Source organism: Echeneis naucrates, chromosome 11, assembly GCF_900963305.1.
Source record: "Echeneis naucrates chromosome 11, fEcheNa1.1, whole genome shotgun sequence".
NCBI classification, from domain to species: Eukaryota; Metazoa; Chordata; class Actinopteri; order Carangiformes; family Echeneidae; genus Echeneis; species Echeneis naucrates.
The window spans coordinates 6,796,614-6,823,716 of record NC_042521.1 but is presented as its reverse complement, the minus strand read 5'-3'; the positions used below and the strand labels follow the sequence as shown (position 1 = coordinate 6,823,716).

The window sequence follows — 27,103 nt, the reverse complement described above, 5'->3', positions numbered from 1 at the left end:
AAGGTCAAAAGTAGGTACAAACCATTTGTGTATATGCATTATAAAATAATAATATTATATTAAATTTGATTACATATTTTTCCCTCTGAATATAATTCTATTCAAAAGGTCTTGAATTTTTCCCATGTCCATGAAAGTCTGACTGTATTTATCAAAAAAAAGTTTTTTTATGATCAAATGTTATTGTTTTGACATATTTGTAATCATCTATGATTAGTAAAATGTACACACTGATGTATATACATTAGGAGGGTGCATTTGTAGATGTTTTCATAGGAATAAAAAAAAGTGAATTCATTTAATATGTACCCAACAGTTGAATTTTTTATTAAACAAATCAAAAAAAGTTGCATATAAAAAAATATTTAACAGGTTTAGAAATCCTTTATACAGCTATAAACAGGTCTCGATTCATTGTGAACTGGTAATGTAGCTTTGTATGTTAAATTCAGTTATTTATCCTAAAAAACAAACAAAAAAAAAAAAAACAACAAACATACATCCAGATCACTCAGCCTTTTGGGAGTTTGGGAGATCTATATCTATGAGTTGTACAAAAAAAAAAAAAAAAAGAAACGGTGTCCACCTCTGCTTGCATAATAGTCGCAGGCATAATAGCAAGTCATTGTCTACTTATATTAATCTTGGTTATTATCATACCATAAAGATGGAACAATGAGGATCTTCAATGAGTTTCTTCACTTCGCTGTGTGTAATTAAACTGAATCTTTCTTCATAACACCTTTGAGGTAGTACACCAGTGATAGACCAAAGCAGAAAGGAAAGAGGATGCAAAACTGCCTCAGAAAGGGAAAAAAGATCAGTTTGGGATTACTCAGCAATAACTTCAGTTCTATGAAAGCGCCTTCACTTATAAACAGAAAGTTAAAAGCCCAAACACATTTATTTCCATCAGTGTGTTGAATATACATTTATTGTTCAAATATACAAAAATACAAAAAGATTTATAAGGGACTGAGCAGAGCAAGATCACTATATTCAAAAACTCCCTCAAGAGACCTTAAAATTCGCAAACAGCACAAATGAACAAATAAAGAACAGACTGTAATAGTGACATAAAAGCAGTTAGGTCACAGCTTGTCTGCTGTTACAAATAAAAACAAGACGTTTCAACTGACTGAATGAGGGGAGAGGTTTGGGTGACTATATTAAAACTACCTTTTATTGTAAATGTCACCAGCACCTAAAACAGAGTCCCTGTGATATTGAGTGTGACATTAAAACATAGCTGCACTACAATGAACACAAGGTGCTTTAAACGTGCTTATGTTGTTCTGAAAGGAAATTTGTCCCATTAACTGCAACACCGGTGCTGGCAGGGGGAGTTCTTCTATCAATGTAAGGTGTTGAATGAAATTAATTCTTCTCATCCTTCTCTGAGACCTCTTATTTACAAAGACACCAGGGTAACAACAAATCCCTCTTTAAACTATAATAACTACTATCAGTTTATTTTAGTTTGCACCGTTTGTAGCTGGTGGCAATCACCTCCCTGTGGTATAGTCCTGGTTCCAGCAGAGACCTATTGATGAATGCAGAAGTCTGAAGCTGTATAAATAGTCTTCATCCCGAGTGTTGACATATGGCTCTAGTCTGGTTTTTGTGACTGTTAGCATCACTTCAGAGGACAAAAAAAGAAACAGATGCATTCTACCCTTGCCCAGTTTGGATATTAAGCTTCCAATGAAGATCCTTTTTTGCGTGCATCAGCAACCTCATTACTGTGGCTGCATCACAGCAGCCTTCTTCATTTCCTCATCAAAGTCCACCTCCTTAAAAATGGCTATTGGTATATGGTATGTGTGCGTGATGCTGTACTAATTCAGGAAGCGACGACAGCGTCTCGTCCCACAGTTGCAGTGCAGCTTGTTGTCCTCATCCTCGATGGGGAACTTGTAGTCGTAGGTGAGCTCTTCTCCCCGGTAGATCTTCCTCAGGGCGAAGATGACAATGTGCTTGCGGCCGTCCACATTGATGACGCGCGAGTAGCAGTTTGGCTCACACGAGTGGTTGATGAACCGAGCCGCGTTGCCTTGCATCGTGGCATCCACCACGTCAAAGTCGTCGATGCGGAACATGTAGCAGCCAATGCCCTGATGGAGAGCAATTAGACAACAGACTGACAATCTGTTTGCTCAACAACAATTGTGAAGTAGTTTGTTTTTTTTCCCCTCAAAGCTACTTTTTTAATTTCCTTCAGTTATATATTCACAGTTTAATAGAACTCTCCAAAAGGCACAGAGCTTCAGGAGGGCGACAGTAGATTAAAGTCTTCCTTCTCATGGAAATAAGAACTAACCATGCCAACATGTCAGCAAAATAAGCAGTCAATGTCGTGTGTATTTCCCCTTTGGAACAGCAGTGAACCAATGCTTGGCTCATAAAAGCAGATGCAGACAGTCAGGAATTCATGTGTCATTTAACTCACAGAGCTAATCTCCAGAGGTTTTTGCTTTAATAAAAAACCTTGTTAGAGATACAACTATAGCCTTTTGTACAACAGACTGACACTGCATCAACCACTGCCAGCAGAATTCAGGCACAAGGCCTGGCTGATAGCATGATGATTTCTAAAAACAACAGAGCGTACATTGTTTACCAACCTTGCTGTCATAATATTTCTCCCGTTTATCGGTCAAAACAGAGCGAATGACAGTGCCCGCGTACTCTATCACCATTTCCCCAGCCTCGATGTTTCTCTTACAGAAAAGTCCACGCCCATGAATTTGGGATCTGAAAGAATCAGGATAGGAAATTTATTTGAGTTTTGCATATGCACTTTATCCTAGAGTTAGGGTTAGGCTTTTTTTGGAGGAGGGGGCATTTGTTTGCCTTTACCTGTAAACTCCTACGGCTTCTTTAGAGAGTTTTTCCAGGTGCCTGAATCTCATAGCCATGGGAAGCTCACTGCTGGTGGCTCGCCTGCAAGAAAAGCAGAAAAGGTGGTGTCAATATTGGCTGCCTTATCCTGTTTTCAGTGTGGAATACGGTAGATTGCATATTCCTTGAACCTTGAAGATTTCAACGGGAATTCATCCTCCTCTTCATCAAAGGGGCCCATTATGTCAGGGGGCTCTCTGTGCTGTGATGCCAGGAAGTTGAACATATCAAAAGTTGCTTTCCTAGTCATGAAGAGAGGACAGAAAAAAAATGAATTAAATATGTTCAGATCAGATAAAAATATGTTTAAATCATAGAAAAGAAATAGTGAGAAATTAATAAACCATTATTATTAACCATTTACAAGCTTGTGAAAACTGTTTTAACAGAAGGAAATGGAGGTTGTGTTGGTACCGTGTGTAGACTTCTGTGCGGGCGCAGCCACTCGGGTTGAGGGGAAGCTCTTCTTCTATGTCATCACAGCGGTGGAAGCGGAAACGGTGTTGTTTGCAGTTTGCAGCCCCCTGCAATTGCTCCAGCAAGAAGATGACAGCATCATGGACAACTCCGAGCACCCGCGGCCCAGTCATTCCACCAAGGGGCAGCTGCTTCAGGTGGAAAGCTGCTCGAGCTTCAAGGACACCGTCAATCACGGCACGCCAGGCAACTGGTGGAGGACAGTGAGTGACATCTGTAGTTCCGCATGTACACAGGACTGATTTCTGACTGACTCAAACACAAAACACTCAAAAGATGATTCTAGTTTCCCAGGCTGGCAAAGCCTCTGCATGTTTAACATATTCTGAGCATGACATGGGATGTTTAAAGGATTTATGCATTTGCAAGAATGTAATCATGTACACAAATGGAATTGGACATCCATGATATTCACGAAAATAAAGCCTTTCAAAAATACCAAGAGAATGCACACAAGAAAACATAAATAAGCCGAATGTTACCCTCTATGCTGTTAGCTTTAACACTAAAGCCGTCTTCACTGGTGATTTCAAAGCGTAGATGTGGCTGGTTCATGTATGTCCTCTTTCTGTATCTAGGGGCAGGTGCATCTTCTTCTGAGCTGAACCCTGTAGAATTATTGCAAGACACTGATGTGAATGAAATGTACTGAACAGCAGTGAATAAAGTTAAATAATTCAGCATAATTAGACTGTATTAGGAAATTGTTAAAAAAAAAAAAATAAAAAATAAAAATTTAACAATATCATATCATCTTGAAACATCAGAGTACAACAGCATAAGCCTCTGAACAAGTGAATGATGAAGCATTAAATATGCAAATGTTTAATGTTCAGTCACCAACCTGAATAAGGGCCCCATTCACAGAGATCTCCATGGCGAGCACTGACCCACATGTGTGTTTTACTCAGACTGTGACTTTCAGTTTGTGCAGACGTAGGTGGACTCTCTACTTGAGATCTACTTGAGTGGAAAGGACAAACAAATAATACCATAAAAAATGTATATTATTACAAAATTGACAGGTGCTTCTCATACCACTTTAAATGTTGTGCATTTCCAAAACAGCAATAATGTTGATGTTATTTGTTATTTTATAATGTTATTTGTACAGAATATATATTTTAATAGCGCTTACAAAGTTGCAAATGTAAACTAACCATTCTCTGCTAGTAACAGTAATAAGTCTCTAAATGAAGCTACTTCACAGATAAACAAACCTGGAGGGTGTCGGTAGTGGTGGAGCAGTAATCCTCAATGTCTCAGGCCCAGGAACATTCTCCTGGTCCAGATTAAGAACTTCCTTCATTGTTGGCGCTTTCATCCTCACACCACTTGATCTGCTGCATGAAAACAAAGACAATGTATTTCAGATTTCTCCATTTTTTGACCGCTCAAGACTATGTAAGTCTTTAAGCTGGTAGTTGGGTTAATATATGTCATTTGAATTGAATATATTCATCCTGAATGAACTGTTAGACCAGTACAAACTTAAGTTGTTTTTATCTTAATATGTTTTATGTTGCCAGTAAAAAAAAAAGAATAATTCTTTACCTGGCTTCATTAACTTCATCCACCTCATTTGAAGGATCTGTCAAGAAGTCCATCTTGGATTTCTTCCTCGAGGGCCTTTCAGACACTGAAGACACTCTCTTGACTCTCACCTGATGTCGTGACGAGGCGGGTGTTCGTTGAGAGTTAAAAGCCGATTGATTTGCTAAAGTGCTAGGCGAAGCCGATTGTGGCACTGGGGACTGCTGCGAGTCCTCTGTCTCCTGATGCTGGGACTTTTCTTGTTGTCTGGCCTGTGGCTGACAAGGGCTACCGAGGATGATGGGTTTTGTCCTTTGTGTGACACGGTGCGTGGCCATTGCTCTGTCAATAATAGCTTGAGCTGTGCTTTCTTCGATGTTAGACAGACCAGATTCGGTCGTGCTCTGTACACTACTAGGAGCTGTAGAAGCTGTAGAAGCTGTAGACATACTGCTGTTTTTCATAGGCAGCACTCTGAGAATTATTTTCCTCTCTGTTGTTGTTGCGTGGTTACTGGCAGGAGTGGAGTTTGTGGCAGAAGGGCTGGAACGAGACTTTATGATGACACGAGGGACAGATCGCTGCAAGGTGTTACCACTGCTGTGGAGAATCCTGGCTATCTGGCTTATTCTACTGTAGGTGGGAGAGTTTGTATTGAGTGACTGGTAAGTGTTTGACCTTGGGTTTTTGATAAGAATCTGACCTTGACGATTGACAAGAAGGACTTGAGGAGTAGGAGCCACGGACGGGGTTGAGTCAGCAGCTGCAGCCTGATCCGGAGGCACCACCTGCTGCCGACTCCCTTGCCTGGCGTTGTCCAAGCGGATGGCGATGGCTCTGTTCTGTTTCACTCCAGGTTGAACGGGTAGTGTAGTGTTTAAGCCATTGATCACAATGGGGGATGTGACTGGGCGTGGGACAGTACAAAAACTGGCAGCAGACACATTATTCACAGTTTGTTTGGATGAAGAAGGCAGCAAAAGCTTGAGTTTATTCTGCTGCTGAAGATACGGTTTTGGTGACAAGCGCTTGAGGTTTGGAATGGGACGTTTTGCCTTAATCCCAATGGGTTTCATCGGTGCAGTGGGAGATTTTTTGGTTTTAGGTTCTGGTGAGTAATCTGGGTCATTCAAGTCATCCTTAAATCCATCAAATGAATCAGCTGATGAGGCACTGTCTTCCTTATCTTCATTGTTAATTTGGTACAATACAGTGCTATCTTTAGCAGAAACTGAATGGTCTGTAGCTGAATCGGAGATCACATTGTTTTCAGATGCTGGTGTTTCAGAGCTCATCTGAACCTCTTCTTCATGAACTGAAATGTCATTGTGTGTGTAACCTGATTCAAGAAGGGTAGCTGGTGGATCATTTTCTTGAAACTCTGGCTCAGTTGTTGCTTGTTGATCTGCTGACTGTGACGCTGTATATATTGACTCCAGCCTCTTAAGAGCAACTGTTAGCTGTTTAGTGGGAGTATTGTGATTGTGAATTTTAGCACCATGAGGTTCATCACTACCCACTTCGCTTTCATCGCTCTCTGACCCACTGTCTGCCCCATCTAACTGTGAGATAGACTGTGCTGATGGGAGCTGACTGGAGGTGTCGGAGCCACTAGCTGCGTCACATACCACTGTGCGAGAAAATTTAAAGTAATGGCTCGAGTCTTCATCCTCAGAGTCATTCTCCTGATTGTGTTCCTGCATTTCCACATCCTGCACTACACCTTCCACTTCTCCTCTTCCACCTTGTGGTCCACAGTGTAGTACCACATTCTCAGTGAGCAGAGACTCATCAAAGTCGAGCTTTGCGTTCAGCATAGAAGCCACTGCCACCTCCGTGTCAGTGTCAAAAACGGTGTAAGGCAGCTCCTGGGACATCAGGTGGGCAACTTCCTCCTCCAAGTTATCAGGGGCAAGCGAGATCCCATTGGTTGTGGCTACAGCTGCATCTTCTGCCTCCGAGGATGCCAGGAAGTCTTGGGGTACCTCGGCAGAAACTGGAGTTGTGATTTTAAAGTTCTGTCTCCCTTTGGGGGAGTGAGTGATCACTCCTTGGCGTGGTGAAAGCCCTGCTGAAATACTGGAGTTGGACCTAGGTGGGGAGCTCCAGACTGGAGATGTTGAATTTTGCCGTGATAGAGGAGGTGAATTTGGTCCAAAGCTTGATGATCTTGGGGGGGAACTAAACAAGGCACATCTGGAGTGAACAGTGCCACCGGAACGGAGGGTCATTGGTGCAGATGGGTCGCTGTCTGAACTGCAGCGGCTTCTGGTTGACAGCCTGCGAGGCCGGCGGGTGTCCTCCAGGTCCCTCAATGTCAGAATGTGATGTGATTTGGGGGGAGCAGACCCTGAGAGCATCAAACAGCATAGGATTTGTGAGGTCTACTTCACAAATACACTTCAACATAATACAACATAAAATGCTAAAAACTCAGATTCAAATGCCTTTGAAAAGTTCGGTTGTCCAAACAAGTAGATCATGCGGTAAAATTTCATACTGAATAATTTACCTGGAGAGGGGAGAGGTCGAAATGATCCTCCTGCTGGTCTCCTGGTTTGTGTGTACCCAGAACTTTTGGATCCAGGTGTGCTGTGTAGTTTAGAGTTTGGCGATGGGGTAGTGGAATTCATTGGGCTAGATGAGGAGCTTAAACGATCAGGGGACTCCATATCTGCCAAAGCAGAAAAAAAGTGTTGCATTACATGACAAAATAATGCAAAGCTGCTCAAACAAATAGTAATAATCAAAAATGGCTGGAATTGTAGCAACATGCTGTATTTTCCCCAGGATTTACAATCCATTTTAGCTTCTGTCAGCCTTTGCTTTGCATTACTGCCACGAAACATCTGCTTCATTGTCTTTAAAATTGGCTCCACAACGGACGGATCTGCAAGAATCAGCTCACCTCTGTGGTGTTTGGGACTGTGGACTATTGTATGATTCTCTTCTTGGTCCCATCTTGGATCGTGCTCTTCACCAGGGAGAGGTGTGGTCACTTCTGTTACTTTACAGGTGTACTTGCAGCGCCTGCGGGGGTCCACAGTGCTCCAGTACAGCCGAGAACATCTAGAGATACAAAGAATAAGAATGTGTACAGCAAGAGGATGATATTTAAAATCATTCTGAAAACGATACTATAGACATCAGCAGTGAACACCTTCAAGTGTTATGAATGTTGTCCTACAAAGAATTTCACATTTTTACACACACTGAATGAGAAAGTACAAGACATTCACTACATTTTTAAAAAAGATAACAAACTCAAACACTATAAGTGTTGATTGTACACAACTTGTCAAAATCCTGCTTGGCACATTTTGTATAATCAAACGATCAAAAAAAGATTGATTAAAGATTTTTTTTAATCAATCTTGAATTACTACTTACTGATAACCAACAGGATAAAGCATCCTCCCATTAGATGACAGCTCTGACAACACACCAAGTTTCTGAATCTGCAGAGAGCCTGGAAAACGGAGAAAAGAAACATTAAGTCTAAATGAAGACCGTCTGATATACATGGGGTCTGTTTAAGATAGTATTTTGAGTATTTTGAGTATTAAAACAATAAGATCTAGATTTCCTTACCTATGGTCATGTTTATGGATTCTGGCTCAAGTCCTGTGAGGAACTTTCTCCTGAAGCTGATGCCCTCAAAGTCCACGTAAACCCGTCGAGGGACTTCAAACCCTCTCCCAGACACCACCTGAAAAAAAAAAAATGCACTGGTGAGATCTAAGTCGGCAGATGTAAGGTGTATTTGAATGAAAATCAAATACTCTCCAAGGTCATATATATAAACCACAAGTCTGCCAATACCTTCGCACTGACAAGATCCCTGTGTTTGAAGCAGTACATCTTCCTGTCCTGCTGAAACACACAGTTCTGGGTGCGAGCGCACATGAAGTGGAAATTACTCTGGCAGGTGGCAAGACAGCAACCAACTGTGGCTCCTGACTGACCACAGCGATCACAACGCTAGAGAATGAAGGAGTAAAACAAAACATTGTTAATTTGCAGTAATTTCTATTCTCATCCTTCTCACACAATTTTGCCACAGTTACTCAACTCATGAAAGCACTTGATCTACAGAGCTACAGAGAAATAATACATTTTTTTCATTCATTCTTCTACTGCTTATCCGTTTCTAGGTCATGGGGAGTGCTGGAGCTGATTCCAGCTCACAGTGGGCAAGGGCGGGGTACACCCTGGACAGGTCGCCAGTCCATCACAGAGACAGACAGCAACTAACAACCACTCATATTCAGACCTACAGACAATTTAGAGTCACCAATTAACCTAAACACACGTCTTTGGATGATGGGAGGAAACCAGTGTACCCGTAGGAAACTTGTGCAGGCACGAGGAAAACATGCAAACAAGCAAAACTAAGACAAAACAAAAATAATCTGCTTTTTTCTTTCTTTCTTTTTTTTTTTACTGACAAACTCTTACCAGGTGACGCCCTCTAGAGACAGCACTGTGCACTTGCAAAAGCGCACTGTTATCCTCATACACTTCTGCAGACCAGAGGCAGCAATTCACGTGGGCCCATTCATTCTGTCCCAAATACAACAGCCGTCCTGCATCCTATCAGAGTAAACATACAAACTCATGTATCTTGATACACAGCAGGTAGTAGGCATTTGTAGATAACAAAGGAAAAGGAAGTGCATCCTCACACTGGGAGCAGAGTCTCCATATTGTTGGCACAGTGCACACTGCCTGATATCCTCCCTCCTAGTAGTTTCCATGTCCTTTTTTCCACCTGTGAATGTGAAGGACTAAATGTTTATATTTTGTACGTATTTGTATGTATTTTGGACTTACAACCATAGGCCTATATGATACAAAACAGGCTGTTGTAGTCTTATACCATATGAATGCAGAGACAGGCTGTGCGATTTACCAGGGTGATGTATAGTGAGTGACGATAGCAGACAGTCCATTTTCCCCTCATGTGGACCTCTGAACTCCTTCGGCTGGTATGTCCTCTCTAGCCATTGTGCATAGCTGTGCTCTTTAGATGGTGGGAGGACAGCCTCAGGGAGCATGGCACTACAGAGCGAAGATATGAACAGTCAAACAAAGGAGAGGACCAGAGAAAACTTTTAAGGCACTTATGTCCTCAGTCCTCATTTATTTTCCAAATCATTTACAATGACGATTGGACTGACCACTCACCTAAAGCTTCATCTATGTTCTCAAATATGCACAGTATATAATGATGTGAATCTGTAGAGCAATATTTAATTTAGACTTCTGGATAATTGATTTACCTTGGGAACTCTTCAGAGAATGAGCTCCACTTTCTCACGATGTGTGCAGGAAACCAAGCGAAAACTCGCTCCACCAACTGTCAGAAACACAGCGTTCAAGGTCAAATGCCAATCAAGGTTAAATTGTGGTGAAGGGCAGTGTCTATTCTTGGACATTTTGGAAACATTTTAGTCTTTTTATAGACTTCCATCTAGCGAGCCCATATTCAAGCCCATCAAAACAGAGGAAATGGCCACTCAAAATGAAATAGAGGGAAAAACAAGACTTCCACAGGAAGTCGATGAAAGTGGTTCTTTAAAAATACACTAAGCTGTGGGAGCACTTACTTTGATATAGTGTACCCTGGCCTGATTGGTTGGTCTCTGATCTTCAGGGAGAAGCTCCTCCTCCTTCAGCCATTTTCTCATCACAGACATGACATCAGCATGAAACGTTTTCTGGGTGAGCAAGAAGTGGGGAGGGGTGAAAGAGTTCAACCAAAAGCCGGCAATTCTTCTTAACACTTTTCCTGAAATAACTGATTTCATTACTACTTTCAATATTGTCATTACGCTAAATGTGACTGATTGCCATGATTAGCAGGTTATAATGATGAATGTACTCACTATTGAGGTGTAACTGCCCTTTTTGAACTTCTTCTCCATCACTTGCAGATCACAGACTGGTTGATGTTCTCTTACAAACCTTGAGTCAGTTGTTTCTTGACACTAAGACAAAAAATACTCAATTTGAAATAAAATAAAAATATAGATATAAAAAAAGATCACAACTTTCTAAGCCCCTTATATTTCTTTGATAAAGAACTGTCAGGTCAATGATCTGCATAGCTCTTACCACTTTACAGATGTGGAGATGCTTTGTGGTGTCATTGGAGAGGAGGTTGATGAGCACCTCCTCCAAACCAGCTATCAGTCTGCTCTGCAGCTCCTTCTTCAAGCTGCTGTGCTCAGTTTTGCGTTGGTTGCAGGGTGAACAGATGAAATTCATCTCCTTGGGCTGGCTTGACATTAACCCAAATAGTTCCTCTGCAATGATGCCAAAAACTAATTTAGTAAAAGTAAAAAATGTAAAAACTACCAATCATCCAATTTTAAATGACACCAATATTTACAAATTCCTATCTGTGCAAATTCAACATTTAGAAATAGTCTTAAATGCTTTCTTAGACACATTTAGTTCTCAGTTCTGCCTAATTTATGAAGAAATAGATAATTTATTTTGATATCAGTTATCAAATTCTTCCAAATACTAATAAGATAAAAACCAATCTTTTAATCTTATAAACACTAAAGCTGTCAATTAATGTGATCTTGATTGAAAACTCACCTGAAAGTCCTTCACATTTGTAATGAATCCAGTGGCTGCACTTCGAACAACGAATCATCTCGGTGCGTTGGTTTTTGTCATCATAGCACTTGTGGCAGACAGTGCAGAAATTACCTGATGCAAATACAGATAAAATATTAGTCACATCATTATTTCTTAGTGTATGTAAGGAGGGTTGACAACCAATGAACCGTGCTTTTACTGAGCACTTTAAATACAAGGGTGCAAAGCCTTGAAGAAACACCTTCACCTTTTTCATGGAGAGAGGTACAGTCAAGACAGAGATCCTGCTCATGGTTCCAGGCTAAGTCCCAGGTCTTCCCAGGAGTCACACCGCAATTTTTACACCGAATGCATGTCATGCACACCTACATAAACACAAAGTCAAGAGGAGCACAAATATGAAATGCAGGGTAGATTTTTCTTAAACAAAACTTTACGAATCCTCAGTGATCACAGTTACTTGTTACTTTGTGTTGTATCTTATTTTATGCTGTTATCACAGGTGGATAAAATAATAACCTTGCATAAAATTTCCACATTTTCTCTTGGTGTTCTTAAAAAAAAAAAAAAATCACACAAGAAGACATTTTGAATGTCATAAAAGCAAATACCCAGGGAATGCTGCAGTTCATAGGTTTAGGGTATGTTGGTCCCAAGCACGAAGGATGGTAGGAGGTATGGCATCGTCTACACTGCAGCACAGGCTAAAGGAGAAAAATATCACAACAAATGGCACATTCATATGAGAGATGATGACAGTAGTGGCGTTAACATCTTTATTATATGTCAGCTTTTCGTTTTCCCTGCTGTTTTAGTAGCTTTTCTTTTATTTTTGCTTCTACCAAAATGTTTTTGTTACTGGGTTGTGTACCTTTGTGCTCTTGCTTCTACGTCCACACACATGGCAGAATTTGCAGCGCCTGCAGCACCAGTTCTCCTTGTTCTCCTCCTTTGGGCGCTCCTCTGGCAGGAGGCAGAAACTATGGAAAGGCTCACAGCAGATCTGACAGAATATCATCTGTGGAGAGACACAAGATTACTTGCAATGCAGTGCACCAAAAATGATTAGATACATTACAAATGCACCCAAACAATGACTCCATTATTGAAATTTTCAAAAAACATTGAAACAGGTAATGAGTTCTACAACACTTCTGGTTAACATGCTTATTGCCATTAGCATTTTCAGTAATTGTAAAGACTATTTAAGGTTTTGTAAGGAAATGAATTACCTCATGTCGTCCTTTACTGGCACAGAGCAGACAGACAGGTTGTGGTGTGGTAGGGACAGATGTGAGGACACTAAGGCCACCCATTAGCCATACATTCTGAACAGCACAGTCCTCCTGGTACACAAGGGAGTTAAAAGGCGTTATCATTTTATCATCTTGTAATGGTGCACAAACTTTGTCATTTAATTTACAAATATGGAAAAACTTTGCTGTATTGTCCTTTATGGCTTTATTGGATAGGACAGCTTGAAGAGTGACAGGAAATCGGGAGGGCGATGTGCAGCAAATGGTTCTGGCCTGAACCGAAATGGTGTTGACAAGGATCTTGTAGCTTCCTGTTAATGGTGTGCAGGCTCACTGTTGCCCCAAACCTTTGACAATTTTAGCAGAGTTCCATATAATGTAGAGTGTGTTCTTGTCTGGCAATGGCCAATACTGATTCCTAGATAAAGCTGTGCTTTTTTATATTCTATAATGAAATCCATGCTCTCCACATTTTCTTTAGGAACAATGGGAAGTTCTGAAAATAAGCCAATTTCACATACACCCGAGTGAAAATACAAATGCACACAGCACTAGCGCCAAACCCACCTTGAAGTCCACACGAATCTTGTACTTGTTCTGCAACAGACCCTTTTGGGGAACTCCATTAGTTAACCCCGCCAGGGTGTTCCCTGATGTATACTCTGCAGGATTCTGGGAATGAAGCACATAGTGTGGGTCAGTTGTTAGACAGCTTTTCAACACTGTCTCTTTTACAGAACGGTCCTCTGCCAGCTCCTCTTCAGACCGATGCGCTTGTTTGTCCTTCTGCTCCTCTTGTTTGCCCTCCTGTAACTCTGTTTCTGGATGACGAGTCTGAGGTGGCACTTTCACAGTTTTATTTTTGTTAGCACTGCATGCTTCAGTCAAAACATCTGGGTGCTGCACCTCAGACTCTGGAGGTCCCTGAAAACATAACTTGGACGAAATGTCTTTCAGAGTTGAGTGCAGCATCGACGGGGGGTATTGCTGAGATGATGATAATATGCATTTGTGCATATTGAGGGCTGACTGCACCACAGACTGGGGAAGACGGTGCAAACGCAACAGCAGAGATTTCTGTAGACAGTTGTTTGTGTGATGTAAGGAAATCGGTGAGGTAAAATGTGTTAATGGCTGAGATGCTTGGGGAGGAGATGGTGCTGTGGAGAGTGATGAATGTGAAATAGTGGTCTGTGTAACTGACTGAGACAATTCTGGAGAAGGTGTAGTGTAGTGTGATGATTGTGAAATAGTTTGTCTTACATGCTGGGACAATTTTGGAGGAGAAGGGGTAGTAGGGTGAGTTGAATGCAAAATAGCGGCTTGTGGTACAGGCTGGGACAATTTTGAATGCCACTGATCCAGATACTGCAACTGCTGTGTCAGAGCAGACTGCAGGATAAAATCAGGCAGGCGATGTAAGCGTATTTGGAGCTGCTGCCGCAGCTTCGGCATTTGGCATCTGGGCGGACTGGATTCGGGAAAAGACTCTCTTGGCTCCGTCTCTTCCGTATTCTCCTGTTCCTGTGAAGGAGGGGACTGCCTAAGCCAACCAGCAAGACAGGTTCCACAGTGACACTAATACCAGTGGCATGCAGAGGCGGCGAACGACAGCAGCCAAAGTGACAGAAGGGTGGTGGGGGGGGGACTAAACTTGCAGAAAATTGTGTTAGCAAGGCATATATTAAGTCAGAAAAGATAAAGCAGAACTTAGAAAATACAGTCCGTAGACATACACAGAGAGGTGTTATTGTCAAAGTATTTTTATCTTCAGTTCAACAACTACTAGATTATGACAACATAAAATTAAGAACTAGTTAATAATTTTGAAGAGAAAAATATAGAAAGTCAGTTTCATGGCAAAATGCACAGTGTTGTTTATACTTTGCAATGTGCTGCTGTTACACACATTTATTTGCGTTAAAAAATGCCTTTTTTGTAGGTAATATACAAATGTGTATTACCTTTATGTACGAACTGATACCCACATCTCTAGAGGACATTAAAAACCACTGAAATTGACAAATGCACAATATACACTGCTCAAAAAAAATTAAAGAAACACTGAATCACCACAGAGTAACACAGAGTAAATTAAATATAAGGGATGTCAATTTCACTTGCGATGTGGCAAATGAAAGTGACAAGTGGTACAGTGGCGAAGCAGAGACACAACCGCAAGGGAATACTTTTGCATGGGTAAGCCACAGGCAGTTGCTCTCTCTGTATCACTCAACACTGATTCTTCTCTAGTTTTCTGCTTTGCCTGTGTCTTTGTCACTACACACATGACCTCCAGTAGACTAATGGTGTGATGTTTCCGACCAAACCATCAGAAACTCTCCATGAGGGTAGCATGAAGGCCCACTGTCCTTTAGCGGGACCTTCACAGATGAGAGCTGATTCACCCTAAGCACATGTGACATGCGAGAAAGAGTCTGGAGACTCCAATGTATGATTTAAGTGTTCCCTTAATTTTTTCAAGCAGCGTATTCAGAAGATCATAGCATGTACATGCAAGTATTCATGTCTGCCTTTCCAAAGGTGCATGCATGGTTTAATTCATGCAGGCACTCCAATTTAGATGTGCACATATTCTGTTTTTCCCGAACTGAGTAACTCCACTTTTCTGATGCAAATAATAGTTTTATTTTTAAAAAGGGGTTTCTGCATGTGCTTGCATTCACCACTGTCCACAACCACTGGTGTCAACATTCTGTTTTTCTCCCTGAGAAAGTCGCACTTATATTGTAATGAGCAAGCACTGTGGACAAATCTACGGCTAACAAAAGTGAAGGTCACCTAAAACTTGGGTAAAACACGGAAAAGCTGGATGTTTCCTGTTTAACTACTGTGTCATTAATATAAACTATATTGACCAAGTTTGGGTCATTGCTTCCTCTTTGTTGCTGGCGTTACAATGTGGTGGCTTCCTTTGTTGCTGTTGTTTGGGATTGTTGGTTCGTGGAAACAGAAATCTGTGCATCTGTCTTTCATGAGATGTCGCCATAGGGGCAAGCTGATGTTTAAATTCTTTTTTTATATTTGTATATGATAACAACCACTATAAATTTGCAATCAACAAATGCAGGTAAATTTAAATTCAGCACTTGAAAACAGTGTCTTTAAATCCATACATTCATACATTGGAATTCTCCTTTGAAAAACTGAAGAAGAGAGGATAATTCAAGCATTGAAGATTTGAAGGTTAAGGGGGAAAATTAATGAATGATGGGGCTGATTAGATTGACATGTGACTTAAAGAAGTCAAATGTACGTGCCAAGTTTAATCAGCAGAAGCAAAGAGGCAGTGAAGGCAAGATGAAGCTGCTGAGTCTCTGCTTATATTATGACACAGTACGAGATGGATTATTTTATATGGATTATTTTCTGATTATTCCGATGATTCCTCAGAATTGGCCCCACATACTATTTATTACTATACATATTTATTTTTTTCTTAACCACGGGTGCTCTCTTTTGGTCCACATTCCATCAATGTGTGCATAGTGCTGTACAGCCAACACTTGCCAAATGGTGAAGGAAAAAAAAAAAAAATACATATATATATATTTACACACCAAAACCAGAGTCAGAATAGTCCAGGTTTGTTTGTGTGTGTGTGTGCGTGTGTGTAACTCAAACCCAAATTGGTCTTAAAACTGACTGCATTTTACCATGAACACTAGTTGAGGTTAAGTACATGCAGGATGTTAAATATAAAGGTGAAACTAAAGGAAAAGAAAAATAAGAGAAGCAAGGCTAAAATTAAGAGACATTAGAATCATTCATTTTAATAGAGATGATTAAAGTGAAACTGAGAAAATGATTGAAATACCTGGGTAAAGTATTATTTGGAAGTGTTTGTTGTCTAAATCACCACTATTCAAACGGTCAGCTAACCACTTTCTTTGAAGTGCCAAATTTCGTTTAGAGGAAACAAAGATTGTTTAAATTTGTTAACAAGATAACGTAGCAGTTAAGCAATAAACACAAAAGCAACTTTCCAAAAATACAATCTGACCCAGGCTTGATTAGGTGGTACAGTGGAGACTGGAAGGGAAATCTACTGGTTGTTTTTACCTTGTAAATTCTGGGCCTGTTCCCAGCTCCTTTAGAGAATAGTCGGCGATGCTTAACCACCTCAGCGGGAGGGTCATCTGGCATTGACGCGCTATCATCAGGAGGAAGATCTCCAAAAGAAGATAAACAAATTTAAGACACCATTCAGAAGTCTGTTAACAATCAAAGATTTTAACATGCGAAAATGAACCTGTGCTTTACTGAATAGAAGGCTTCACCTGCTCCAACATTTATTTTGTGATACAGGGTGCGCAGGAAAATGCAATAGAAATTATTGTCCTCAAAGGGAAAGAGCAAAAATGACTGGCTCTTCTTCTTTATTGGGCTCATAGTTCTTTTGTGCTCTCTTCAATACGAATACAGAATACGAATCCAGCTTAGCATGCAGAAACAATGATCTTCCATGAATGGGCCCAACGACTCTCAGTTGAAATGAACACCTCCAATGGCAGTCGTTCCCTACATCCGAACTCTAACAAGCTGTTGACGTTAAATAGTGACGGAAACGACTCCTCTGAGGCTCTATATCTGAGTTTCATCACCAGCCAGTCAGACTAGCTTTACCAGTCAGAAGGCAGCTAAGGAAGCTCTGTGGATGTGAGGTGAAATGTCTTCTACGATATGGAACCAAGTCCAGGTGCTATCAACCAAATTCTCTTTGGATAAATGGATTTCATTTAGGCTCAAGACAGCAAAGAGGTGCTTATTGACATGTTAATTCATCTGTTTATCTAATAAATCAAATTTTAAAATTCCTTCACAGAGAAAAAAGTCCTTTGAATCAATGTCTGCCAACATCACCTCACTGTCTGCAAAATTAACTCACAGACATAGCTTCAGTTACCTTGGTTGCTTGCAACAGCAGCATCTGGCTTTGCTACTGATTTGTCATGCTTGCCCTCCTCTCCTTCTTCTTCAGATTCAGATTCAGATTTTAGCAGGCTGCTGTAGGAGCGTGGTGTGATATTACGCAACGACTGTTTCCTGACTCCAGGGGCCATCGATGACGACCCCTCACCTGCCCCTCCGGACCTCCAGTTTGCATCGTCACTGCTTGATATGGATCCTGACAACCGCCTTGCCTGGACTGAGAACAAGGATGCTAATAGTATGATATCCAATCAAATCAATTTCACTCCTGTCAATTTCATGAATGAACTGAGACAAATTTACCAAAATAAAAAAAAATGTAAGAGATTAAAGAAATCAGGATTTGGATCATGTTCTGATAAGAGACATACCTTTCAATGGTCTGATAATTCGCTCAATCTTTGCTTGTTCAATCCGTTCACACTTTTTATATCTGGGGAGCAGGAGAAACAGTCTAATGTAATTATATGTCCAAGCTCATTTGTACCCATCTATGAATGTGTTTTTGAAGAGTCAACTTGCCTTCATTAAGTAGATTTTTTAATATGTTTTACTGGAAAGAAATAAAAAGTAATTTTCATGTTTCATGTCCAAAACACTTACCCCAAAACTTAAAACAGAATTTTAGGCAGTGAATTTAGGTTTTGTCAGTTCAAATGTGTATGATTTCAAATCTGGTATTCTAAAACATGCATGCTGCTCATCTTCAGAGCAATAACATTCTTCATTGACATTATATAAAACTTGCTTGTTATGTTTTTTGTTTGAGTTAGATAAGATTGATAGCATTTTGCTTCCTGATATGCTAAGTATGAATGTATGCTGACAGCAGATGTGCTAATCTTATCATTGTTACCATACAGACATGAAAGTGATCATCAAATTATTCAAAAATCAAACTACTTCTTTAAACTACTGTGGCATAATAAGCCATAGCAGTTTGTTCTTGCGACATTCTTCACTTTCCAGTCATCTGATTGTCCAAAGTAGGAAAACATCAAGACCTTTTACATGAAGAGCTTCAAATAGGTTTGTATGAATTGGCAATGTCTTTAACAGATTTCCAAAAACTTCATTAATAGTTTGTTGTAAACGCTGACAAAATTAGCATATTCACTGTCCTGTGAATATAAACGATGAATTTGAGATTAATTCAACTCACATGCAACACTGTCGCTTGGTGTTTGGCCCTCCGAATTTGGGTTTGTCAAGACAGTTGATGCACGCTGCGCAGTCCTCCACTACCAAACAGCCCGTGCAGCTTCCACAGCGGCGGGAACGGACTCCCCCAGGTGCATACCGACTCAATATCTTTCGCTTATTGAACTTGTGGCCCTTTCCCCTCCCCCTCCTCCTCCGCTGGATGTTTTCCTGAGAGACAACCCACTGAGCCCTGCCCTGATCAGAGGTGTCATCATCATCATCATCTGCCACATCTGCAAGTAAGACAAAGGGAGGATTGGTAAGAGAGCGACAACACATATTTCAAGCATCATTACGTGCATGTGATGTGGGGGTGGCATCTTTGGATGCCACTTGGGGTGAGACATTATGGGTTTAACTGCTGTGTTTGTACGTGCTTATGTACTTGTTAACTCTCATGTCAAGGTCTTCAGTTGAACAAGTAAGCCTGGTCTCTATGGCCACAGGTTGTTGGACATCTAGAGGACACTCTTTGAGAGAGTGAACACATCAGGTGTCTGAGAGAAATCCATGCTGGTGGAAATTCCCCTGCCTGACCAGATTAGATCAAAGACTGCTAGGGGCCAATGTCAAATGACCGACAACCTCTTGCATCCTCCAGTGGCACAATTTTAATGCAAGCTGGCAAAAAGCACCAATAAATACTCAGAGGTGGTCACCGTCAGAAATCTAAATAATGCCATAATGTAGCTGGAATAACCTTATGTGAGGATCAATTTTTCCAAATTGCACTTTAATGTGTTCATTATGAGACAGGGCAGTGAGTCTATTTGTCAAACAGCACTTCCTCACCTCATACTGAGTGATGCTCACTCGACCAGTGTTGGGTATAGCTTTCCAACAGCGGTGGCTAATCTGTGTGTGACAAAAGATATTTTTGCTGGAAAATATTTTAGTTACAACTACATTGAGCTAACAAAAGCAGTTTTTTTGTGCTTAGCAGGTTAAGTTTGCCAAAAGCAACCAAAACTGTAGTTTTACAAAAGAAATTAATATTTATTTGGTGTGTGTTTATAACTGCAGGAGCTTTTTAGGCCACTTTTTAAGAATATCTTAGGCAGAGATTTTTTTATTTCTTTTTCATTACAATACACTAGCAGAGCAGCTTTGCCAAACCTAAAAATGGCAGAACTGGATGATGTTTATTCACACCTTGGTTGAAAAATAGTTAACCCACTTGAGAGCGGGTCATATGCAGTATCAAGTCTGTCTATTTTTTTTTTTTTTTTTAAATAACTATTTTGTTTTTACAATCATTTATGCCATGAACCATAGTAACTCCTACTGCAATGGTTGATGCTACACATAGTCCAAGTTGCTGTGAGGGTACATCTTCTGGATCGGACAACCCATGTTTCCCAACAGCCGGTGAACAGACACAAAAACATTTTTAGCTAACATTACTGTCCACTGCAAGCCACAAAGAACATTCAAGACTTTTTAATACCTTCCAAAGTCTATTTTAAGTAATTCTATGCTTTGAAGAATCGTAATAACCTGCACATTTCTTTTAGTAAAATGACCCTTTTTGGCTGCCTGGATGTTTTGCAGTGTTATGTGTCAGTTTCTGGGCATTTCAACCAGATTGTTCCATGGTAAAATTTGTGAAATAGTGAATTAACATATTGCATTAAACAACAACAATCATTTCCATCATGTCAGCTCCCGTATATACTGAGTGATCCAAAGGACAAAGGACACCGATCTGACATTCCAAATACCATGCAAACTAAGTTTAAATCAGATGCAAATTACCACCATTTCATCAACTGTATGGGTCATTTACAAAGTTTTGCAGTGAAGCTATTGTAGCAATGGTACAATAACGTCCACATTGCAAAAACTGGTTGATAACAAATTTTAAGATGTAAATTTTTTCTAAAAATCACAAAAGGACAGTTCTGTTTATCAATCAGAATTTCTAAATCATTACACAGACAGTGCAATGCAAAATGCATTGAAGTCAAAAAAATATTTAATTCCTTATTTCTGCTTAAAAGCTTCCCTGTCAATGTGCTATACCTTCGGTTGCAGGAGAGAAGGTGATGCCCTCTCTCTCATGCAGTGGCAGGGCACTGAGTCTTGGAATATCATCTGGCACCATAGCACGGGGCTGCCCCAAAGCCACTGCTGCTGCCCGACAGACATGTTTGATCCTTGGACCACCCAGGGGCTGCTCCTGCACACAAAATCAGACGTGATATTTAATCAATTAGGATATGTGGACATACAGCAGCTGCACCTTTAGACTATACATCAGCCCCTGAATGGCAGAAAGTACAACACATACAAACAAATGCAGAGCATTACAGTGAAACTCCTCCTGGTAACACTGAACAAAGGTAATTACAATCACATAAAATGCACATCTATATAAATAAAGAGAAAGTATTACCTGAGGACCAGCATCTTTGGGTAATGTGCCAACTGTCCTCCTCCTCCTTCCACTCACTGGCACTCTTGATTCTCTGAAGCTCAACTTTTGGTCCAGACAAAGATGTTAAAAAAAAAAAACAAAAAACAAAGGTTTTATGTAAGATGTCACAAAATCTGAATTTATACCTTCTATACCTTACAAAATAAAGGAAAAAATTGATTTAAATATGCCTTGTTATGTATAGACCCAGTTCAAAATACAAAATGGTTACTCTCACAATCACCTCATTTTATCTGACAATCAGTCCAACAAAAAGTTTATTTAAAATCTTGGAATCTTACCTGTGACAACTTGAGTTGCTTCTGTTGATCAATTTTGATGAGCTGGACTTTGGCTTTCTTGAGCAGGTGGAGCATCCTCTTATTAGCTCCGCTGTGACCAATTCGATGACTTGGTCCACTGACTTCTGAAGCCTCCTGACTGTCCCCTGTCATGTTTTCTGCTTGATCTGTACCAAACAATATAAATAAATCAACTCCGATTAGCTGTGTACAATCAAACAAATAAGTGTAAATCCACTAATCAAAAACCCTAAAATTAAATAAATGTTGAAACAAAAATAATGAGTCAATATGTTCAATAATCTCTTTGGAATAGCCAAAATTTTATTTTTTATTTATTTTTTCAACTTAATGATCTCTTCAGACCAGTCTTTCTTCAAATTTCACCTAGACAATAACAAACATCTGAATTAAATCAAAACAATTATTAAGACTGAAATGTTTGCTGCTTCAAGAACTCCATTTGTACTCAGTTTAAGAAAAAAAAAAAAAAATTACCTTTATTTTTTATGTCTTTAAACGGTTCATGAGAAGGTACTTCCACATCAGTGTTCACCACCACAGCTAACTTCCTCACAACACCGGGAGACTCCATCTCCTCCATCATAAGCTTCGACCTCCTCTTTTTCCTAACATGGGAGGTCAGGCTGTTGTCATGGTCTGAATAATTCCCCTGAGAGTCAGACTGGCCTTTCTTTTTCTCTGCCAGTTTCAAGGTCAGTTTTTTGAGGTTCTTGTAGATCTCGAGGTGACTTGTTCCTGGACTGGGCTTCGATGAGAACTTTGTCACAGCAGAAGGGCTGTCAAAAGCATATAGGGAGTCACTTTCTGACTGAAGTGAGTTGCCATCATATCCTGTCTCATGAGGTGATGCACTTGGTTTTCCATCTTCTTTCTGTTGACTCTTGAGCCATGTTGATAAAGAGCCCTTTGGAAAGGAAATCATTTCTTCATCCAGGAACCTCTTTGGAGCTTTAATTACACGGGAGGACCGTGCGCTCATTACAGGAGTCGAGGATTTGCTGAAGTTCTGTTGGACCTGTTCAGTAAATGTGCTGGGTTCACCTTCTGTTGGAGTGGTATCCTGACCTTGCAGTTCCCCATCTTGTGCTGTTGTGGTTGCAACAGGCTCTGCCACATAAGTGTAAAAAACTCGCTTAGTGCGATTACGACTCAGTTTTGGACTCCCATTAGTTGATTTTGGCTTTCGCCTGTGTCCAAACAAAGACCTGCGGTGTCTTTTGTGTGTTCGTTTCTCAGTGGACCCTTCAGCTTTACACTCAAGGGGCATTGCTGCCTCCTCCCCACTTTGAGCACCAGCTTCAGCTCCAGCCTCAGGAGAGGCACCCATACCCTTCGATATTTTCTTCCTCTGGCGTTTGTGAAAGGATGGAAATGATAGTGCGACTGCTTGAGATGTGCGCCGTGTGTGCCCAGGTCGAAATGTCTTCATTTGTCTCACAGAACTCTGTGGCTGAGATTGGTCTGTGTCTGAGTCCTCTGACACCTCACCTCGTTCTTTGACCTTGGAAGCTTTTCCAGTCCTTTTGACTCCCATCAGAGGGCTAACCAGTTTAGTTTGCTTGGCGCCACCAACTGAGGGAGTGACTGTTTGGTTTTGCGTTCTGCCCGAGTCAGCCGTCTCTCCTGCTTTTCTTACAAAGTCAACTGATCTTTTACTGGTCTGTCTACCTGAGGCCTGCTCATATGCATGTTTAGTTTTGGCAGCAACTGCCTCCTGCTTGCTCTCCAGTTTAATTACCACCTTAGGTATTTCTTGGTCTTCTACCGGGCTCTCTTTTGCACCCTGGCTTTCTTTAGGAACCCGTGGTACAATTTTCCCAATAAGAGCTGGTTTGGAGGTCTTAGGTATAATTTTTCCTACAAGAGGCTTTGTTTGTGGAGAATGGTCTGAATCATATGTAGACTTTACTTGGCTGAGCAACAAAGGCCGTGAAACAGTGCCAGAGGTTTTCTGTGGACGAACTGTTGTAGTCCCAAATCCAATGAAATCTTCCTCCTGGAGCAAACAGAAGAGAGCATTTAATTGATAACAAACAACGTGGACCAAAAACTATCAACTATTTTAAAACTACACCCAAAAAAAAAAAAAAAAAAATTACAAACATGACATTTTATTTTAATTTCCTTAGTTTAATGTAATGAAGCTGAGGAAACAAACCTACTTAGTATTTCCTTTCACATTATGATAATGAATGGGTTCAACAGATGCTCAGGTTTCTGGGTGTGTGGGAGGATCACTGTCACAAAGCTGTCACCCTCTTGTTATCATGATGACATGGTGAAACACATAACTCAAGCATGTACAGTTGATCATAAGTTTCCCACGAAACTGTGAGCACTATTAAACTTAAAACAAAAAGTAATTTTGCCTTTTTTAGTAAAAAATCTTCATAATTTTTCACCCTCTCCATCATTTGATTTTGAGGTATTAGTCCCATTGAAACTAAGCTCACAATAATGGAGTGCACGTGGTAATTAGAGAAATCAAAACATTTTACATAATTAGCATAATGCTCCCTTAACATTGTAGCATGGCCACTTTCTGGAATTACAGACTCTAATTCTAGTCATTTCAGTAGCAAAGTTTATCAAGAACCTTTGCCCTGTCACTCAAGGACCCATCTACCTCAAATTCAAAGATTGCACACCAAAGAAGATCAAAAGCACATTTCATTTTCAATTCCAATTACTCACATCTGTCCTGATACACCAAACAGCAACTTTATAGATTTGTCAGAGATGAAACTCCCCTAATGAAGGGAGTTCTACAGCACTGCAGAGCATGTGGCAATAAGTTAGAGTTGAGCATCATCCACAAGCTTTAACATGGGCCATGTGACTTTGTTACTGTTCACAGTAAAGGGATTGCATCAGGACAGTCTAACTGGTGTCAGATACTGTGCTGCAGATAAAATAATACCATTAGATTCAGTATGGCATGATATTATCAACATCCACCTGCGTCGCTGGTGCTAAAAGTGGACCAGCTAAGAAGTAAACAATATATTACAAACTGACTTCATATCATGAATAGGAACATCAATAATTAGTCAACTGACAGAAAATATGTAAAAACTGAGCAATTGTGTCATCAAGCAACAACATCAGAAACCCTCTGGTGACCATATAGGTCCTTCAGGTACCTCCATTTCACTGAAAATAGCTTGGATTTTTCACAGATGATTGGACAAGATATGCTCTGAGACTGAGAAACTAGTTTGGCCATCATCAATAATTAATAAATGCTAAAAACAATGACAAGGATTCTAGTTTTACAACAGTAGTACAATGAGAGCAAAGAGAAACAAAACTCTCATAAATAAAAATTAGAGACAATTAACACTGATGTTTTTCTAACTTTCTGCTAGATTTTTAGTTTTTTGAGATTTCGAATATTCAAGTGTAAATAAAATAAAAATTACATAGCAGTCTATCTGTCACTTCAGGCTAAATCAGTCAAAAAACTGTCCCATTATACACTCTCCTACATGGTAATTAAGACCTGCAATCATGCATGATGATGTGTTACTAATCTAGGGTCCATTATACTAACAAACTATGAATTAAGGAATTGTACGGTATGCACAGCGTTAACAGGGAAATGTACTTTTTCTTTGAATTGTAAGGTTGTATTGTAAAGTGTAAGGTTTACCACCACTTTCCTGACTGTCAGATAAAAGGGGGGCTATGTATGTTTGTAAACATCGGCCTTGCAAAACAAATTGTTGTGTAGAAAAAAGGCAGATTATGAAAAGCATTATCTTTGGGATTATAATCTGTGGGTGACATTTCTAAGGCCCTTCCCGTTGCACTCCACGTTGTGCTGACGTTCAAAACACCGAGGGGGTCATCTGACAGCTCCGGCTTTGGGAGTCCCGTCCACAAGTTACCATCAGCGACGTTTTGTCCAAAAGATTATAGCTTCATACAGCTGTCAGCACAGGGTGGGAAGTTCAGCTAACCATAATGTGTCAGGTGGATGAACACACAAAGACATCTACTGGTTTCCACAACAAAAACCCATCCAAGGCTGTCACAATGCCGCTTAAGTTTCCGCCTCGGTCTCCACCAGGCAAACAAAGTCAGCTGAATAGGAGCTGATATCGGTATCTGTATGCAAGGCTGCGGAAAGCTCCAGGAATCTCAAAACAGACAATAAACTACGAGTAAACGCTGAAGCAGCGAGACTGTAAATATTCCCCGTCCCCTGCAGGCACCCAGCTAGCTGCGATGCCTCCTCAGGGTAAGTGTCTGCAAGCTGAGCCTCCTCTAACTAGCTCCGCGTTAGCTTAAATACTTGAAGTAAATATCAAAACAAATCGATTTAAACGTCGTTCTTTAGAACAGATTGGCCTCAAATGCCCCATTTTCCGCTTTGTTACCAAGCAAGCTGCCATGCTATAATTAGCTTATTCACCTCCTCGCTGTTGCTGGAGTCGAAGCCTGCATCCTTCTGCCGCCTGTGCTTCTCCGCCACCCCGAGCAGGCGCAGCAGAGACGGATCCTCGCTCAACGCGAGGCCGATGTTTACGGGCCTCGGCCCTCCGGCAGGCAGCTCCCCGTTGTCCGAGCCCAACCTTCCGCGTCTGGTACGTCTCTCCAACCGCAGCCTGCTGCGAGCCGTGCACGGCCGGCCCGGGAAGCGAGCCCGGGCCGGCGCTTGGGTGCTCAAGCCCGCGACGGTAGCGGGAGATGATAATCCGCCTCCCGATGCCGCCATTATTTACTACAACAACACGGACGGCGCGCTGGCGGAGGGAGACTGCAGCTGAGTGGGAGGCAAGATGGACCGCTCCGAGGCAAAGGCGCGAGATAGAAAGGAACCACCGGGGCATCATGGGAAAGCGAAGTTCGCGGGCGCCACACGACACACCGGGCGACTTCGCCTGTGTAGAGCGGCTATTTCCAGACATTCACGTCTGATTATTATTAATATCAAAGGCTAAAAATGTAATATACTGACGGATAACAAATATCCTTCAGTATTATTTTACATTGCATGTATCGCTTTCATGCTTCAGAAAATGTGGTTGCTGACGTAGAAATAGTGAAAAGTCAGTTACTTAGCTAAATGTCACTGGTGAATATTACAAGTCTCAAATGAAAACAAACATACAAGCTAGAATTTGTGATTAGATTTGGAAAAATATTATAATAGACTTTATGGGTTAGGGTTGGGTTGTATACTGAGTAACAGTTGGCTTTCTCAAAGTACATATATTTTGCATAGCTATAAATATGAAAAGTGATTAGTAACTAGCTGTGAAAAAAAATGTATTTAAATACATAGTATAAAATGTCATAAACTGAAAATAATCATGAATAGTAGCACTTCAAAATATATAGAGTGGTATTGTTCTCACATAGAAATCATTATGTATGCAACCAATGTAATGCTTTGGTCGGATACATGCCCGATTATGTCT

At 40.7% G+C, this 27,103-nt stretch overlaps 1 protein-coding gene across 4 annotated transcripts; it reads right to left on the bottom strand.

The window, feature by feature from the left end:
• Window positions 1–916: 916 nt before the first annotated feature.
• Window positions 917–26,461, bottom strand: kmt2ba (lysine (K)-specific methyltransferase 2Ba). Of its 4 annotated transcripts, XM_029513835.1 has the most exons (37): window positions 26,095–26,461; window positions 22,152–23,673; window positions 21,654–21,820; window positions 21,331–21,414; window positions 20,958–21,114; window positions 18,895–19,168; window positions 18,104–18,165; window positions 17,707–17,949; window positions 16,863–16,972; window positions 14,043–14,303; window positions 13,347–13,451; window positions 12,756–12,869; window positions 12,395–12,541; window positions 12,135–12,227; window positions 11,771–11,888; window positions 11,521–11,634; window positions 11,029–11,219; window positions 10,800–10,901; window positions 10,521–10,631; window positions 10,194–10,270; window positions 9,824–9,972; window positions 9,597–9,682; window positions 9,370–9,504; window positions 8,734–8,892; window positions 8,503–8,620; window positions 8,302–8,380; window positions 7,820–7,980; window positions 7,424–7,585; window positions 4,933–7,261; window positions 4,599–4,721; window positions 4,223–4,338; window positions 3,861–3,986; window positions 3,316–3,568; window positions 3,033–3,143; window positions 2,860–2,943; window positions 2,625–2,754; window positions 917–2,114 (listed from the first exon to the last, which is right to left on the bottom strand). In XM_029513835.1, exons 1-37 carry the CDS (start codon window positions 26,395–26,397, stop codon window positions 1,839–1,841), a joined length of 8,952 nt encoding a protein of 2,983 aa, XP_029369695.1. In that variant the 5' UTR covers window positions 26,398–26,461; the 3' UTR covers window positions 917–1,838. The 4 variants fall into 4 exon arrangements, with proteins under 4 accessions (XP_029369695.1, XP_029369693.1, XP_029369694.1 ...); XM_029513833.1 differs by having other exon boundaries at window positions 13,347–14,303; XM_029513834.1 differs by having other exon boundaries at window positions 4,599–4,718; window positions 13,347–14,303.
• Between the last annotated feature and the right edge of the window lie 642 nt (window positions 26,462–27,103).